Here is a 16,807-nt window from a genome sequence, read left to right as displayed (position 1 = left end):
AAGGGGATAATTTGCAACTCCCACTCGCTAAAGTCTCCCCTCCAAGATTTTCTAAGCTCTTGACTTATATAATGCCTTTCTTCCTTTCCCCCCTTTATTTGACACTCAGATCTCAATTTCCCTTTCATTCTGAAGAACAGTACTTCAGCATTCAGGGGTTTTAAAAATTATTTCCCCTCTTTTAGTTAACTTTAAAGTCATAGGGTTGGATCCAGCCAGCTTTTTTTACTCAGTAATTCTTCTCTTTGTAACAGTTCCAGTCCTATATGGCTTCTGTAACATAGCCTTTTGGGATGGCCAAAGGGGAGATTCCTTCTCCCTTTTTCACCAGATGAAAAGCTGGTTGGATCCCTCTCAAGTTTTCTCACATACTAAGGCTTTGTCTCCAGATGTAGGAAGACTCCCACCTTGGCCGTGGGTGACCTGGTTTTGCTGCTTTCATCATCTGCACAGGGTTCAGCCAATTGTCATGGTTTGACTCGGTGGAGATGATGCTATAGTGCAGAGTGAGCAAAGCAAAGTAAAATGTTGACCTGGAAATGAGACAGTAGTACATTACACATAATGTCCTCCAAATGGCTAAGGTAATTCAAGGCAACTTTCAGTGATTGCAATGTATGTAGGAAGGTGAGTGCTTGCCCCATTCTGTCATCAGGGTGCATAAGATTTGACTATGAAGTGATATCACTGGGATCGAACAAACAAGATGGACCACTGGTCTGAATCCCCTTTCACTCAGACAAAGATAATTGAAGAGGGTTGGGGAGAACCTACTGTGAGTAGTAAAATGCTCTATAATTTTGTAGTATAAATTGTGTGGTCTCTATGGGTAACATCTTTATAACTACTGATAGAGAAACAGATAAAGAAACCAAATGTTGATCCTTATGAGACGTATACAAAATCTCCAGATCTGTTAAGGCTGATGTAATGCCAAGTTAGAGATAGATTCTATAACTTCTTGGAAAAAATTAATTTTAAAGCCAGAATGATACTTTAGTCTCAATCTGTCTAAAAAAGACTTGGGGAAATGGAGGTTTGCTGCAGTGGAAATATACATGCCACCAACTATGACTGCAGTGCTAGAGGCACAGCTGCTGTAAAGGTAAATTCCATTTTTAGGCAGCTGGAACATATTGTACAGCCAACCAGAATATAATTGGCACATGTCATATTTTCACACCCCAAGTGACATATTCCAGTTTCTCCCTTCAGTCAGCTTGGAGTGTGTTTCACCCTGTTCGTTTAACTTAAAAATTGTCTGAAGTCGTAGCACTAATCTTTCGGGTCTGGTACTGTGGCCAAATTATTTTTATCCTTACATAGTAGCTGTAGTAGACCCTTGCGGTTCCAGAGCCAAAGGGACAAGGAGATGGCAAGGTGACCACACATATCTGAGCAAATGAAAATTACACTGGTGCTTATAAATAGAAGAAATCTGGTTTGAAAAGCTTGAAAGGAAGTTGATTTAAGTAAATTACAAGCTGAATAAACCCTGCCTTTCTATTTCTACAATATTGTTAATTGTTTATACAGTTTTAGCAGAGGGGGAGCAAGCATTCTTTTCAGTCTACATCACAAGGCTGTTATGAAGATAAAATGGAGGAGGGTTCATTAGAAGAAGGATGGGATCAAAAATTATAAGGAGATAGAATGGACAGATATTAAACAGTGAAATATTTTAGTGCTTAGGAAATTGTTTTTTTCGTACCATGGTAAGGGGGTATAGCCATATGTACAATCAGTACCAACTTTATTTCGTTTCTGGGTGCCCTGGCAGCCCACAAATCAAACATACTAATTAATCCCAATCTAACTGTAGACTACTTGCATAAAAGAAAATGTATGTAATTCAGCAGACTTTAAACCACTAACAATTTTCATTTCTAAAAAAATTGTTCTGTATGGTTGGTATAGTATCTAGAATTTATATATGCAGCTCATTACAGAGTAACATGCAAACTGGACCCTGAAAAAGAGAATCTACTCTATCTGATTATCATCTATGCCATGTGGAGGTATCACATGCCCAGAGGACTTCCAGAAAAAGCATTAACATGTTATTTGGCATCCCTTATAATTGATAGGATTGACTACATACGTGATATTTCATTCTGTAGTATGAATGTAATGGATCATAAGCGTCTCTTAGAAGCATTATGAACAAGGAAGATTGTTGTGGGTCAGATATCTCCAGTTAATTGATTATGCCAAGGCAGTTTATAAAGCAGATATCAGACCTAGTGATAAAAAGTCTAGTTGACAATTAGTGTGAATCTGTTAAACTGAAGTAGTCATGATGGAATGGCAATGACTCCAGCAAATACAACTGAAAACTCAACTGTCTTTAGAACAGGATTGCAATGGCTGTGTGCTTGGATGCCATTGCAAAGTGTCAGGTCCCTGGATGAGTGCCCTAGATATTTAACTCAGCCACTCTTCTGATGTTTCCTGTCAGCCTACACACTGTCAAGCTTTCTAAGTTTCATTGGTGCAATGCAATTGGAAAAAAGCCTCAGAGCGATCCTCTGACATCCAGTTGTGTGGGACGTTCCAATTAAAATACCACTTGAAGGTATTTTCTCCCTGGTTTTGATTTGATGCAAATTGGCCAGAAGTACTAATCCAGGTTTATTGCAAGAAGACTCTGTGTACCCACAAGAAACCAGCCTCAAATTATGGAGCGTATTTTCTTTTATGTAAAGAAATAATTTTATCATCCATTTCCAACAGAGCACACCTGAATAAAAGACTCCAGTTATTTAAACCCAGATAGCTATTTTTTCCCCTGTTAACTTGTAGATAGTCCTTTGCATCTGCTAGTACTAAACCAACTGGTCTTCCTCTAAACTGAGAATTCTAACTTTTCATCCCATCATTGTTTGAAAGAAATGAACGAAAATTCTGTGGACTAAAAATCCTTGCACCCCTCTTCTACTAAAGTTAATCATGACAGCTTGGATTCCAATTCAGTTTATTTTCTCACAGGAAAATATTCATAGGATTTGCAATCTTATTCCTACTGAAAAAGGTTAATTGTAACTGACTGGTATGCTGTTCTTCACATTTGACTAACGTATGACTAACTTTAGCTTGATGGGAATTTTTGTGTCAACATGGCAGTCAAGCAGAAAAAAGCTCTTGTTTGGGGAAAAACTGTGCCAACATTTTACAGTTCTACATTATGTAACTAGGATAGAGGAAGAGTGTTCTGTTTTTTCAGGTTCACAATGCTGTATTAGACTTGTCACAATGTCAGTCATTTGCTCTTGTTGGCAGATGGACCTATGGTGGGCTAAGGGAACCCTGTTTGGAGGACAGTGGTATCTCCCACCGCAGCCAACCCTTGGGGTACCTAGCAATGCAGTGCCAAAATGGGGAGCCCATTCTTTGCATTGGCTTAGTGTACCCATAAGGAGAAAGAACTATGTCTGGACTTGTCTCCCTCCAAACCAGCCCTACATAATGCCTCTCTCAAACCCTTCCTGGCAGGATTAAGTGAAGACAAAGCCCTTGTCCTGGAAAGAGTTCCCATCCCAGCTTCATACCCCTGTGAAGACAATTGGATTTGTTAATGTGCTTGCCTGCCCCATGTTATACTAACCCAATACTTCCTCCTCTAATACCTTTAATGACCACCTCATTTACATTGTCATTGTTCCACAGCTGTAATTTCATCATCTTACTTCCCCCTTGAAGGCCCTCTCAAGCTTCAAACATCAACTTCAACCCATTAGATCAATGATCCAACAACTAAGGTTCATGTCTGTCTCTTGTCTTTCCCTGGAAAGGCAGGACTTCTGTTCATCCTGGGATATTAAAGGTCACTCTGCATAACCCTCAGGATCCTTTTTTACCTATAAGAAGCCCCCCACCCACCCACCCAGTAGTCAGTGTTCAGTATCTCTGGACACCTCTCTCACTGCAATATTGTCCCACAACATGTTGTTCTTCCAGAGCTAAGTGCAGATTGTTCAGTTCCGTTCATCAAACCATTCCACTCCAAGATCAGGTGACTATAACCCTTACTCCCCAATTCCCTCATCTATTCCAGATCTATCCCCTCACAACTGCTTATATCTTAGGACCGTGTGTGTGTTCTGTTGCACTGACTTAATTATGTTCTTGTGTACCTCATTGTCCCTTAATGAAAATAGTTAAACTTTCTTTGCCGTCCTGAGAGTTTCCTGCAAAAGTTGACTTTCGTATAAACAGGAAATCAAGGTCTCCAGCTTGCCCGACCTTTGGCTAAGCTAAGAGTCTACTCTCACTAATTCCCCACTCTAAAAGGGAGAGACTCCCACCAGTTTGAGTAACACTGTTTTTGGAGCCAGTGGTTCTAGTCCAGTTAGGCATGAGTTATGGCTAACTCCCATGGAAAGCAGTTTGAGTACATGAAACTTCCATGTACTGAGTCAAACTACTGGTCTGCAAAGGTTAGTGGCAGCTCATTTGTCCTATTAGTATACATTACTATAATTAGTATAATTATTAGCATAATTATTGCCGCTGGTTTGCTGTCAAATGCCACAATCCAGAAGAACACTGTTTTGGGAGGTTCTCCATGTGGCCTAAAAAATGACAAAAGCAATTGGAAAATCTTTACTTTTCATAGACAAGTAATGGAATTTTAGTATGTTAGATTGTGGCTTCAAAGCTTATTTTTGCCAAATGTTTCCAGAAATAATGGTGTTTAAATGGGTAGGAATTTGAATCCTGGTCTGAATCTAGTATTCCAATCACCATATATATGACAGCTAAGAAGTACCTTAGTCAAGGCAGGGCATCAAGTGCTCTCTGTTCCAATTGCTCATCACTCCTCTGAGCAGTGGGAGGGGGAAAATACAATGTTAAAAATGCCATCTGTAGCATAACATGACTTCTGATTAAAAAAACAAATTACATAGGGTAGCTCTAGGAAACTTGATGGGTTTACTCTAGTTTCCAGCAATTTCAAGAGTTACATTTGGCATCATGACCTCCTTACTCATAGCTCTCACTATAACACATACTGCTGCTCAGTAGCAGAAGGTAGGTATTTGAGTTAGCTCAAGGCTTTTTTAAAAAAAAATTATTCTGGCCTGATAGAAGGACTCCATATCATTTGCTACCAGGGCCCAGGGAGATCTGAGTCAATTCCACAGGGCCTGCAAGATGGAGAAGTTCCACCAGGCTTTTGATTGAGGCAACCCTGCTCCCTTTTTCCAACTCGCTGGCCTCCTGTTCTGCCCCTTTTCCTCCTCCCCTAACACTTATAAATTATATTACAAGGGGGCAGGGGATGAAGAACTTTGTTAGACTATATGAGGCCTTTATTGGTGCCCTATTGGTGTATATATTAGTCACCATCATTGGTAATTACTGATGTTTTAGAGTTTTAATTTTATAACATTAATAACTCTTCAATTGATATTGAATTGGTTGTATGTTGTTTCACTATATGTGTTAGCTGTCCTGAACCCAGCTTTGACTGAAAAGGGGCGGGATAGTAAGTTTAATAAAATAAAATAAAAAATAAAGCTTCTGTCACTGAATGGATGATGAATGAACACAAAGAGATGAGTCCAGTTGAGAGATTCAGCAGGTTCGCCCCACTTCGGCAGAACCGGTTGTTAAAATGGTGCTTGTAAACAACCAGTTGTTAAATTATTTAAATGCCATCTCCAGAACTGGTTGTTAAATTATTTGAATCCCACCACTGGATGAGTCCCATCTTTCTGCCTCCAGTCAGCCCACCAGATTGCCACTGCTCCTTTCCAAGCAATGGCAGGCAGAACCCTTATACATTATTCTCATTCTTACTACTACTTATTATGTTAAGAACATAAGAACATGAGAACAAGCCAGCTGGATCAGACCAAAGTCCATCTAGTCCAGCTCTCTGCTACTCGCAGTGGCCCACCAGGTGCCTTTGGGAGCTCACATGTAGGATGTGAACGCAATGGCCTTCTGCGGCTGTTGCTCCCGATCACCTGGTCTGTTAAGGCATTTGCAATCTCAGATCAAGGAGGATCAAGATTGGTAGCCATAAATCGACTTCTCCTCCATCAATCTGTCCAAGCCCCTTTTAAAGCTATCCAGGTTAGTGGCCATCACCACCTCCTGTGGCAGCATATTCCAAACACCAATCACACGTTGCGTGAAGAAGTGTTTCCTTTTATTAGTCCTAATTAAGCTTCCCTCTCCAGCATTTTTCAATGAATGCCCCTGGTTTCTGAAAAGTATTGTGAGAAAGAGAGAAAAATTTCTCTCTTGTCCACATTTTATCTACCCCATGCATAATTTTTGGTAGACTTCAATCATATCCCCCCTCAGCCGCCTCCTCTCCAAACTAAAGAGTCCCAAATGCTGCAGCCTCTCCTCATAGGGAAGGTGCTCCAGTCCCTCAATCATCCTTGTTGCCCTTTCTCCTGCACTTTTTTTCTATCTCCATCAATATCCTTTTTTTTTGAGATGCACCAGAACTGGACACAGTACCTCCAAGTCGCGGTCAGCATCCACTGCTTTATATAAGAGGCATGACAATCATTGAAGTTTTATTCTCAATTCCTTTCATAATTATCAGCAGAATAGAGTTTTCCTTTTTTTGACAGCTGCCATGCATTGAGTTGACATTCCCATGGAACTATCAACTAAGACGCCTAAATCCCTTTCCTGGTCTGTGACTGATAGCACTGACCCCTCTAGCATGTATGTGAAGTTTGGATTTTTTGCCCCTATGTGCATCACTTTACATTTTGCTACATTGAACTGCATTTGCCATTTCTGAGCCCACTCACCTAATTTATCAAGGTCCGCTTGGAGCTCTTCGCAATCCTTTGTGGTTCTCACCACCCTACATAATTTGGTATCATCTGCAAACTTGGCCACCACGCTGCTTGCTACATTGCTTGCTACTGCTCATAGCCGGTGTTGCATGCACATGTGATGCCTGGAATCGTACATTTACCAGTTGGAGGACTGGAAAGGGTCATCTTGGCACTTTGTGGTGCATAAATGAATCTTCCACGCCCTACCAATTATAGTTAGAGAGTAAGGGGTTGATTTCAGCTGTTAAATTACAAAACTTTTAAAGTGGACCAACCCATGTGACCCCCCCATTTGCTAAGCAATTGGGAAAATCTTATCTTAAATGGCAATTTACAGCTTAAACTCCCCGCTTCCCATTTGCAGAAAAAATCTCTTCAGGACATGAATCTTCTTTCTTTCTTTCTTTCTTTATAAATTGTTTATAAATTAATGCATGGTATCGGCAGGTCATTAAGAAGTGTAATGCTTCATTTGTATTATGTCTTGCAAATGTCATCAGTAGTATAATGTGAGAAGTGTTACCATTCTGTGTGTTCAGAGTATTGTATAGTTTTCCTTACTTAAATATCTAGAAGGAAGATTCATTGTACGTACACGTCTCCAAATATATAGCTTTAAAAAGAAACTCCATCCCAGTTCTTTTAAGTTTATTTCTTATTCATTATCAAGGAAGTCAGCACAGTCAGAGGTTTGCTACCTGAAAATAGATTTGGTTCACAAGACCTTCTTCTTTTTATTATCAGGTTTGGGAGTTTTTTCTCCCTGTCTATACTTTGATAGAGTAATGACTTTTTGAGAGAGAATATCTATTGTACACACCTGTTATGTTTCAGTTTTGCCTTAGCTCTCTTTAGAAGAAGAGAAAGATAAGAGTTTGGATGTATACCCCACTTTTTCCCCTGTAAGGAGTCTCAAAGCAGCTTACAAACTCCTTCTCTTCCTCTCCCCACAACAGACACCTTGTAAGGTAGGTAGGATTGAGAGAGTCCTGTGTCTAGCCGAAAGTTACCTAGCAGGTTTCATGTGTAGGAGAAGGGAAACAATTTCAGTTCAACAGATAAGAGTCCACCACTTATGTGGAGGAGTGGGGAATTAAACCTGATTTGCCAAATTAGAGTCCACCTCTCTTAACTACTATACCATGCTGGCTAATATTCCATCCATGCTGCTGCCACTGCTACAGTTAATGATGATGATCAAATTTAGAGTATAATAGTGGAGCAGAGTGGGGGAGAGAATTGCCATCAAATTAATTGCAAGTTCTCGGGTGTATATAAGAGAGGTAAATTAACAAGTTGCAACAGCAATAAAATCAATATTTCTTTTGCATTTAATTTTGTTTCTGTTTCCTTGGTAAATGAGTATTCTATTTAGTAGAGGACTCTGAGGAAGAAAGTGTTATTTTCATTTCCAAATGATGATGTTCTACTGCTTTTAATGTTTCACTAATTTTTAATAAGTAATCAACCAATGAATATTTTTCTTGACACATGTCATCTAGGTGATAGCACTTTGAAAGAAGAACGGAATGTTCTGAAGAAAAAACAGAATATTTTCACTAAGTCTTCCCATTAAAAATAGTCATTGTTTATAGCCCACATACAGCAGAGAAAGCAAAATGAATAGAAATGTTGTCTTCAAAAGCAAGTCTTAAGTATTTGTATGCATTTGTCAAACTGTTCAAAAAGATACTGATGTCAATCTATCTGTATGGTTTAGTGTGGTCTAATCCATATGAAAGGATTAGGGTTGGATCCAAACAACTCTTTGGCTGGGCAAAAAAGGACTCCCACCTTGGACACTCAGAAAGACTATACTGGGGATTGTGGAACTTGCATGTACAAAATCTATGCAGAAAGGGATAGTGTGGAAAAGTTGGCTGGATCACACCCTTAAATTGCATTCAGTGACTTAGGATTGGGTTTCAAGTTGGTTTCAAGTTCCATGGAATAATCATTGGCCCAAATAATAAACTTTTAGCCATTTAATCTTCCATAAGTTCAAAGGTAGCATAGTTTAGTGGTTAAAGGCTGCAAACTATAATCTGGATAACTGAGTTTGGTTCCCCACTTTTCCACATGAAGCTTGCTGGGTGTCCTTGGTACACTAATTGTTCTCTCAGAATGCTCTCAGCTCACGCAGAAGCAGGCAATGGCAACCACCTCCAATCATCTCTTGCCTTGAAAACCCTACAGGGTTGCCATAAGTCAGCTGTGATATGACAGCACTTTCTACCAGATGTTCAGTACTTGGAATTTTCCCATATGCTGAAATTCTGTATGTTGCCCTCTACTGAAATCTGAATGGCTCACCCAGAAGTCATATGAGGCGTGTACGTTTTCACCTGCATTAATTATCCCAAGGCCACTGATATTTAGACCGTCCTCATCTCACCAGATGATGCCCCCTGCTAGAAATGGAAGCTCAGGTTGTAATAAATCTATTAGGCTGCAATCTTACAGACTTCTAAATGAGAGTAATCCACAATAAACTCCACTTTACCAGCATATGATATGCTACTATTATGTCTTGTCTCTTTTTTTACTGAATAATTGTGCAGCAAGTTTGAACAGTTTCTAGATTTACTTTAAATCTATGGATATGTATGTTGGACTATATACCTAACTATGCAATGACATAAGGGCATGTTTCCTCAATCTTATGCTCACCAGGGAAGAATTCTGACCTCTAGCTATTTTTATCTACATTCCAGCTTATTCAAAGGATGCTATTGTTAACACGCTCCTAGCAGCTTTTTAAAAGCATTTAACACAATTTAATTAGCTTTCAGGCAGGCTAATCCTCCCCCTCTTCTCCCTTTGAACACGCTTTAGAAGGGAATAGAAGGAGCTGACTCTGGTCTTTTTCTTTGTATTTCAGGAATAGTGGCAGTCCTTTTTTGTGGAGTCACACAGGCCCATTATACCTACAACAATCTGTCAGCAGACTCCAAAATGAGAACCAAACAGGTAGAGTACCAAGTCTTTCCCCTCCCACACTCCTCCACCCCCACATTTGCTTACTTTGTACCTTCTGCTGATGTAATGAGAGTGTAGCAATACTGACAGTATAGCTGGAAGGGATTTCATTAATGCAAAGAGTAAGCTTGTGTCTTCATTAAGGGAGAGGTATACTTGTCCTGACTGTCAGGAAAACATTAACAATTCTTCAGCAAAGCAAAAGTTTTGAAGGGGCATCATTTTCTTTGAAGACCAGAATCATCCAGCATCAATATGGATAATGGACAAACACAGAGCCAGCAATATGATGGGGTACTTTTTATTGACTGAGGTGGTGATACTTTAAGCATGTTCAAATACTTGTTCGTATCCAGTAACAATTCTGATTCCCCCACACCAACACTGAACAACTCATTCATACACAGAGAGAGTGCCATATTTCAGACTATATGGAAATCTCAGTTGCAAAAGTGGTTTGCTATCCAACAACAGGAAGATCTCTTCTTTTTAAAAAAAAAAACCTGACAGTGCTATCCTAATAACACTTTCATTTGAGTAATACTAAGATTCTGAGCAGACTTTTTAAGATTTGCTCTCTAAATCCCTCTTGAACATAAATCCTAAGCAGAATTACACCCTCATAATGTGCAGGGTGTATTCTAAAACTTCACTGGAGTCAAAAAGATGTAACTCTGCTCAGGATTGCAGTGCTATCTTACAGGCTCATCCAAACGGTTGTGTGTCCGGATACACATTTCGTATTTCAGACTAAGCCCTGGACATTGGCACCACCATTTTGCCTTATGTCTGAGTTCATTAAAAATGGGTTATACTTACACCAACATTTTGCTGATGTAACATTACTCTGGTGCCAGCAACAATTTTACGAGCTAAGCAAGGTTGGCCTGGAAAGAACAGGAGGAGCTGAAAGCGGCATGTGTTCTGGAATTCTTTGTAGACATTTTCCAGTTGAAACTGGAAGAAATAAAAAGGGAAATGCAGGGCACAGTATATCTATGGAACAATAAGATAATGGAGGAAGATAACTCTGATCAGTCCTGGTAAAGAGCATATTTGCACTCATTACAACAGCCATTACAACTGGGAATTCCTGCCATTTAGATGAAAGTTTCTTTCATGGCTCTGACTGTACATGTGTAGTAAATAGGCAGTGTCGTATAAACCCTGCAATGCTCTTTAGCTACGTGTACTATAGGTCTGTAGAGAGATATTTAAATTCATTTGTACATAGAAAAAAGTTGGGCTAGATAATTTGTAAGCTGCAGTACAAACTCATTGACAGTATAATGTTTTGAACATTTCATCTTTGGTGAGAATAGCAGCAAGAAAAAGTGGAAAAACCTTGGATGTATATTTTAATGTAACTTTCTGCTTATGGGGGTCCCTGTCCTTTCCTCTCTGACATATAGAACATGCAATTCAACTCCCTTTCCAACTGGTTATCAATGGTGTCAACAAGAGTGTCAGGCAACAAGGGGATGACAAGAGTGTATGTGGTCCAAGAACAGGCCCAATACTCCAGCTAAGCTTTGGGATTCTTCTAGAAAACATGGGAACATATGAGTATTTTGTTCCAAGATATGAGCACATGAACCAAATCTAACCCAATTTGGCACGGACTTTATTCTGCATATTGTCAAAGACTTTCATGGCAAGAATCAACTGGCTGTTGTGGGTTTTCCAGGCTGTGTGGCCATGGTCTGGTAATTTTTGCTCCTGACATTTTATTTTATTTATTTATTTATTTATGGGATTTTTATACTGCCCAATCCCCAAAGGGCTCTGGGCGGTGTACAACATGGATTCCATATACAGTATATAAACAAAACCCCATTAAATTAAAATGTAAGTTTAAAGTTTAAATATTTAAAACACAGCAGTATTTCAGTAAAATGGCATCAGCAATACCCCAGATTAAACCCTCCCAAAAAAGGGGGAACAAGACAGTAACAAAAGTGGGTCCCCTAGATGACAGGACCTCCGAAAACCCGGAGGAAGAATAGAAGTAGAAGGGGCACCTAATCAGCGGCTGGGCACTCCAAAAGCCCGGTGGAACAACTCAGTCTTACAGGCCCTGCGGAATTCACCAAGATCTCGTAGGGCCCGGACAGCTGGAGGGAGAGTGTTCCACCAGGCAGGGGCCAAGGCAGAAAAGGCCCTGGCCCGAGTGGAGGCCAGCCGCATCATTGTGGGGCCAGGAACCACCAGTAAATTGGCCTCTGCTGAACGCAGAGGCCGAGTAGGGACATATGGGGTAATGCGGTCCCGAAGATACGAGGGTCCCAGGCCGCGTAAGGCCTTAAAGGTTAACACCCACACCTTGAAGATGATTCGGAACTCAACTGATTTTACCCACATCTATGGCTGGCATCTTCAGAAGCAAGTCATGGTTAAGATGTGTTTCTCTCTGTGTCGTGAACAGGAACACATCTTACCATGATTTCCCTCTGAAGATGCCAGCCATAGATGCAGGCAAAAAATTAGGAGCAGAAACTACCAGACCATAGCCATACAGCCTGGAAAACCCACAACAGTCAGACTTTATTCTGTATTGTCTTAAAAATGTTTGGAGCTAATCGGAACTTGACATTTGCACACAGGGGAAAGAATGCTAGTTGACTGTGATGTACCAAAAACCTGCACATAGGCTGGTAACAGAATGATATTTTGGGCGCTTCCCCTGTAGTTATTTGTCTAGAATTGTCAACATTCATTCACTCAGTTTTAATGGAAAGTCAAGATGGCATCATTGGAAATAGGTTGCATTTCAGTATTTTCCCACTTGTCCGTCCACCATTTTCAGCTCTGATTTTTTTAAACACTTAAAATGCAAATGAAGTGCCAGGGGTAATCAAAGTCCTGTTGAAGTATATCAAAGCTATTGTTCCTTTAATTTTTCTTCCTTTCCTTCTGCTTCCAACCGAATTAATTACTTCACGTTCTTTTGCTCAGCCAGTTACAGGATTCATGAGCAAATTGTTAATTATTAGTTCTTCTTTTGAAGCAGGTTGAGAGCTGCTTTTTTTTTGTAGATTAACCCAATCTTGGAGACCTTGCACTGTTACAATACTATCACAAAATTACAGATATAAAGAATAAAAAGAATAACAAGAGCAGCTTTGGCTGCAAAGTGAAAAGTGGTGCTCACGTGTTGAGAAGGCAATTCTGGATTTGTATAGGGGATCCTGTCTTTGGCTTGTTTGCTGATTTTGGATTGTAATAAATTGAATAGATTGTTTAGAGAATATAGCAATATATTCCATGAGGCATAGAAGCCCAGTTTCAATTCCATGAGGCATAGAAGCCCAGTTCAAATAATTGAAACTGGGCTTCTATGCCTCATGGAATATATTTTCTATCAGGGCAAAGCTAGAAGAGGAAATTATTGTGCATATCTTCTTACCCTTCTCACAGGTGGCTTGGTGGCTCTGGTGAACTACATCTGGTGACTATGACAAAGAAGTCAATAATCCGTCTTGCTGAATATCATGTGCTTCTATCACAATAGGAACCACTTTCTAGTGCCATGTAGAGGGTACTTAAAGAATGAATATTTAATTACTGTTATGATGAAACTTAATATTTTGCAGCTTGGGATGGCTGGATTACGAAGGGGTTGTATCTGACAGTAATATTGGGGGGGGGGGGGGGGTTTCCAGTGAAGCAGCATATAGTATCAGCCTTGTACATGCAGATGTCTTGCAATGCTGCAAAAGATCCCAAGGTGCAACTTTCATATTGCAGGAGGTGAGCACAGAGGAGCCACTCCCCCTGTTTAACCTTTGGCATAAGTTCATACTGCACATCTTCTGCTATTTGGCAATGGTTCTTACTTATATAGGTTGGGGACCCAAAAAGTTCTGTAGGGATCAGATGGGAGATACAGCTAATGAATATGCAAATGACTCTGTTTGTATATATTTTGCTATAAAATATGCTACTTAAGAGTCTTTTGATTACATTATTTATTTTAATTAACAGCATTTAAATAGCACAAAAGATATCATGGGAAAGTCCTGACTGCAAGAAATATTATCCTGAATGGAAGCATCTCTTTCAGGCTTTGAAATGTGCATCAAAACAGCATTTAATATGGCTGTTAGACTGCATGCTGTTCCACTGAGAATTACAGCTTTGGTTTGGGAGGTATACTCCCAAGCATAGCAGCAGCTTATCATAGGAGCATTCAAGGAAAAAAAAACAGTCATGCTGAGAGATACTTAGTGAATGAAAACAAATCATGATAAGTTTTTCTTCTCCCTTTTAAGGGTTTTCTTCTAATACTTCCATGCTCATTATCATCAACCAGTCCTTTCTTTCGCCCGTTGAAAAGGGAGATAATTGCGCCCAAGTGCTCGAATGTATTCTGTTAATTTCGGTTAGAGTACTGATCCAGGTTCTACCTAAGGCAGAAAGTGAGCAAAAGAGTAATACCAGTACAACATAGAGCTGACCTGCATGAGCCACTGTTGCTGAAACAAGCTTAATAATGTGTTCTGGGATCTGTAAGTGAATAGAGGTAGATTCCTCACATCATTAAAATATATCATCTTTAGGATGTTGTAAAAAGATCCCTTTGGGGATTCTGTGTTCCCACAGCATGGGAGAACACAAGTGTTGCCTGCCCAAAATGATCTTTTTTCCAGCCTGCTGCATGGAGCGCTTGTCATTTGGTGCCTGCCATTTGGTGTGCTGCAGCAGATTCTCTGCGGAGAGTCCCCATAGAGGTTTTCATTTCTTGCAACTCATCCATATGCTATTTCCCTGTAAACAGTAGATGAATAAAGTTTGTTTAGCCTAGTGATCCCATGCACATGTTATTTTTTGCTTTCTGCGAAGCTATGACAACACAAATATGTGTATATTGCAGTTTCTCTAGTAGTTTTGTCGTAGCTTCACAGACAGTCCCCTCAAAACAAAAAAACAAGGAAAAACAACATGTGCACAAGATCACTAGGCTAAACAAATTTTATTCATCTATGTTTTACAGCAAAATAACAAATGGATGAGCTGCAAGCAGAGGAAACCTCTGTGGGGAATCTCCATGGAGAATCTCTTGCAGCACACAAAATGGCAGCGATAAGGAGCAGAAACTAAAGTAAGAGGTTTGGGCAGGAGAAATAAAGCGTTTCCTGCCTGCTGGCACTTAGTCAGCAGGCAGGAATCGTAGATCTTTCTGCACGGTCCTAATATCCTGGGTTGAGAAAGGGAAGTATCCCAGTTTGGCCAAGAAGTTTGCATGGTTCCTGGTCCTAAAGTGGGTTTGTCCTGCAATATTTCCCTCATCCCATGATTTAATTTGGTGATTTTTTTCAAAAAATCCCACACTGAACCTACTACTATGCAAACACCATGGGAGCAAAACCAGTTTATTTTTTACGCCCAGCCACCTGATCTCCCCGCCCCACTGCCTGCCCCCCTGATCTCACCACCTGTCTTGTCAGTTTTCAACGCTGCTGAGCTGCTGACTGTTGCAGCCCACGTTTTCTGCTCTTGGTATCGACCAAGTTCCATTTTGCCTAGGTTAATCAGGAGTGGAAAGCCAAAATGTCCCCATTTTCTTTTCTGTACATGTACTGGTTGCTCAGAGCACATAGCTAGGGAGATATGCACTTTGGGCCGAATGTTAGTGGCCATATCATGGGGCGGGGGGAGCCTCTCGCAAAGGGAATGTGATATGATGTGGGAATGTGATGTGATGCTGTGCCCCCTTGTTTTTTGCTGCCACTTGCCATGTTGAGGCCTGCACCAGGCTCTATCCAGAACTGGAAAAAAGGGGAGGCTTCATTGTCCCTTGCTCGCTGTGGGTCAACCAATCAGAAGTGCAGCCTTTTTGTGGGGATGGCAATGGCCTGAAATGGACCTTGGGCGGGAAATGGCCAGTTTGAGTTCAGTGTTAAGGAGGGGTCAGCAGCACCTGCTGGTGTGGTTTTGATCAATTGGTGTGCATGGACGACGATGGCTGGCACATTTGTTGTTGGGGTCTACGGCGGGAGCTCTGCCAAGGGACCAGGGTGAGATGTCGCCTGGAAGGAGGCAGAAAGCAGGGATCTGGGGCAAGCAGGTGATCCAGCGGGCCCTTACCGAGAGCCATAGGAACATTGATGTTTTCAAGAAGGTGGCTGCAGAGATGAGGAGTTGGGGTCACAGCAGGACTGCAAGGAACAGCATAAGCCGAGTCTGTTTCTGGTTCCAGTCCACCTTCCCCGCTCTGCTTCTGCCCTCCCTAATGATCATGAGGGCTTTTTAAAAAAAATTCAGACAAGCCTCTTTTTTACAACAAGCCTCTCTCCCATGACATCAGCGAGAGAGTGAGTGTCTTTTTATGGGAATGGAAGCAAGGGGAATAACATCTCGGGACTACTGAGTGTTATCAGATCTGTGCCTTTAAAAAGCATAAGCATAAGCATAAGCATTTTATTGTCATTGTGCACGCACAACGAAATTTACAGCAGCATTCCTCGATGCACACAATTTCAGACTCATACAATTTCAGACTCATACAATTTCAGACTCATGCAATTTCAGACTCATACATCATCATCCTCCACCCATCCCTACATAGCCCCAAATACATCAATATGAAGGTGTTAATTAACACCAAAAAAGGTGTTAATAGACGCCTGTTGAGACTAGCTGCAGGGAGGACTGGGCTGCCTTCTCACATGTCAATGGAGAAAGCGAAGGCCACATTTCAGCCCAACCATGCAGCTAAAAGGCCCAAGGTAAGTGTTCTATGAGCAATGGGCCAATTAGGGCTTTACCTGACTGGTTGTATCCAGCTGAAAATAATTGAAGATGATTTCATGCCCATAATGAGGAGCCTGACCTTGGTGGGTAGTACAGCCTTTCTCTAACTGCAGACACCTGTTTCTAAGCTACGTGAAAAAATAAGAGAAAAAGAAAACAGGATTTTAGTAGGCCCCTCAGCAATCAAAATGGAGTCTCTCACATCATAATAAATGTTCAAGCAAAATGGTTACTTTCTTCACACCCTACCAAAAAATCTGTGCTGG

The 16,807-nt window shown here is 40.7% G+C and overlaps 1 protein-coding gene across 1 annotated transcript in view; it reads left to right on the top strand.

The window, feature by feature from the left end:
• The window catches only part of SLC9A9 (solute carrier family 9 member A9), a 334,255-nt gene that overhangs the window by 120,684 nt on the left and 196,764 nt on the right, over nucleotides 1-16,807 (top strand). The window contains exon 9 of the mRNA XM_048506098.1: nucleotides 9,691-9,779. Within this exon, the coding sequence (XP_048362055.1) occupies nucleotides 9,691-9,779 (89 nt within the window). The remainder of the gene's footprint in view (nucleotides 1-9,690; nucleotides 9,780-16,807) is intronic.

Source organism: Sphaerodactylus townsendi, linkage group LG08 (assembly GCF_021028975.2).
Source record: "Sphaerodactylus townsendi isolate TG3544 linkage group LG08, MPM_Stown_v2.3, whole genome shotgun sequence".
Classification (NCBI taxonomy): Eukaryota; Metazoa; Chordata; class Lepidosauria; order Squamata; family Sphaerodactylidae; genus Sphaerodactylus; species Sphaerodactylus townsendi.
This window is presented reverse-complemented; position numbering and strand designations above follow the sequence as displayed.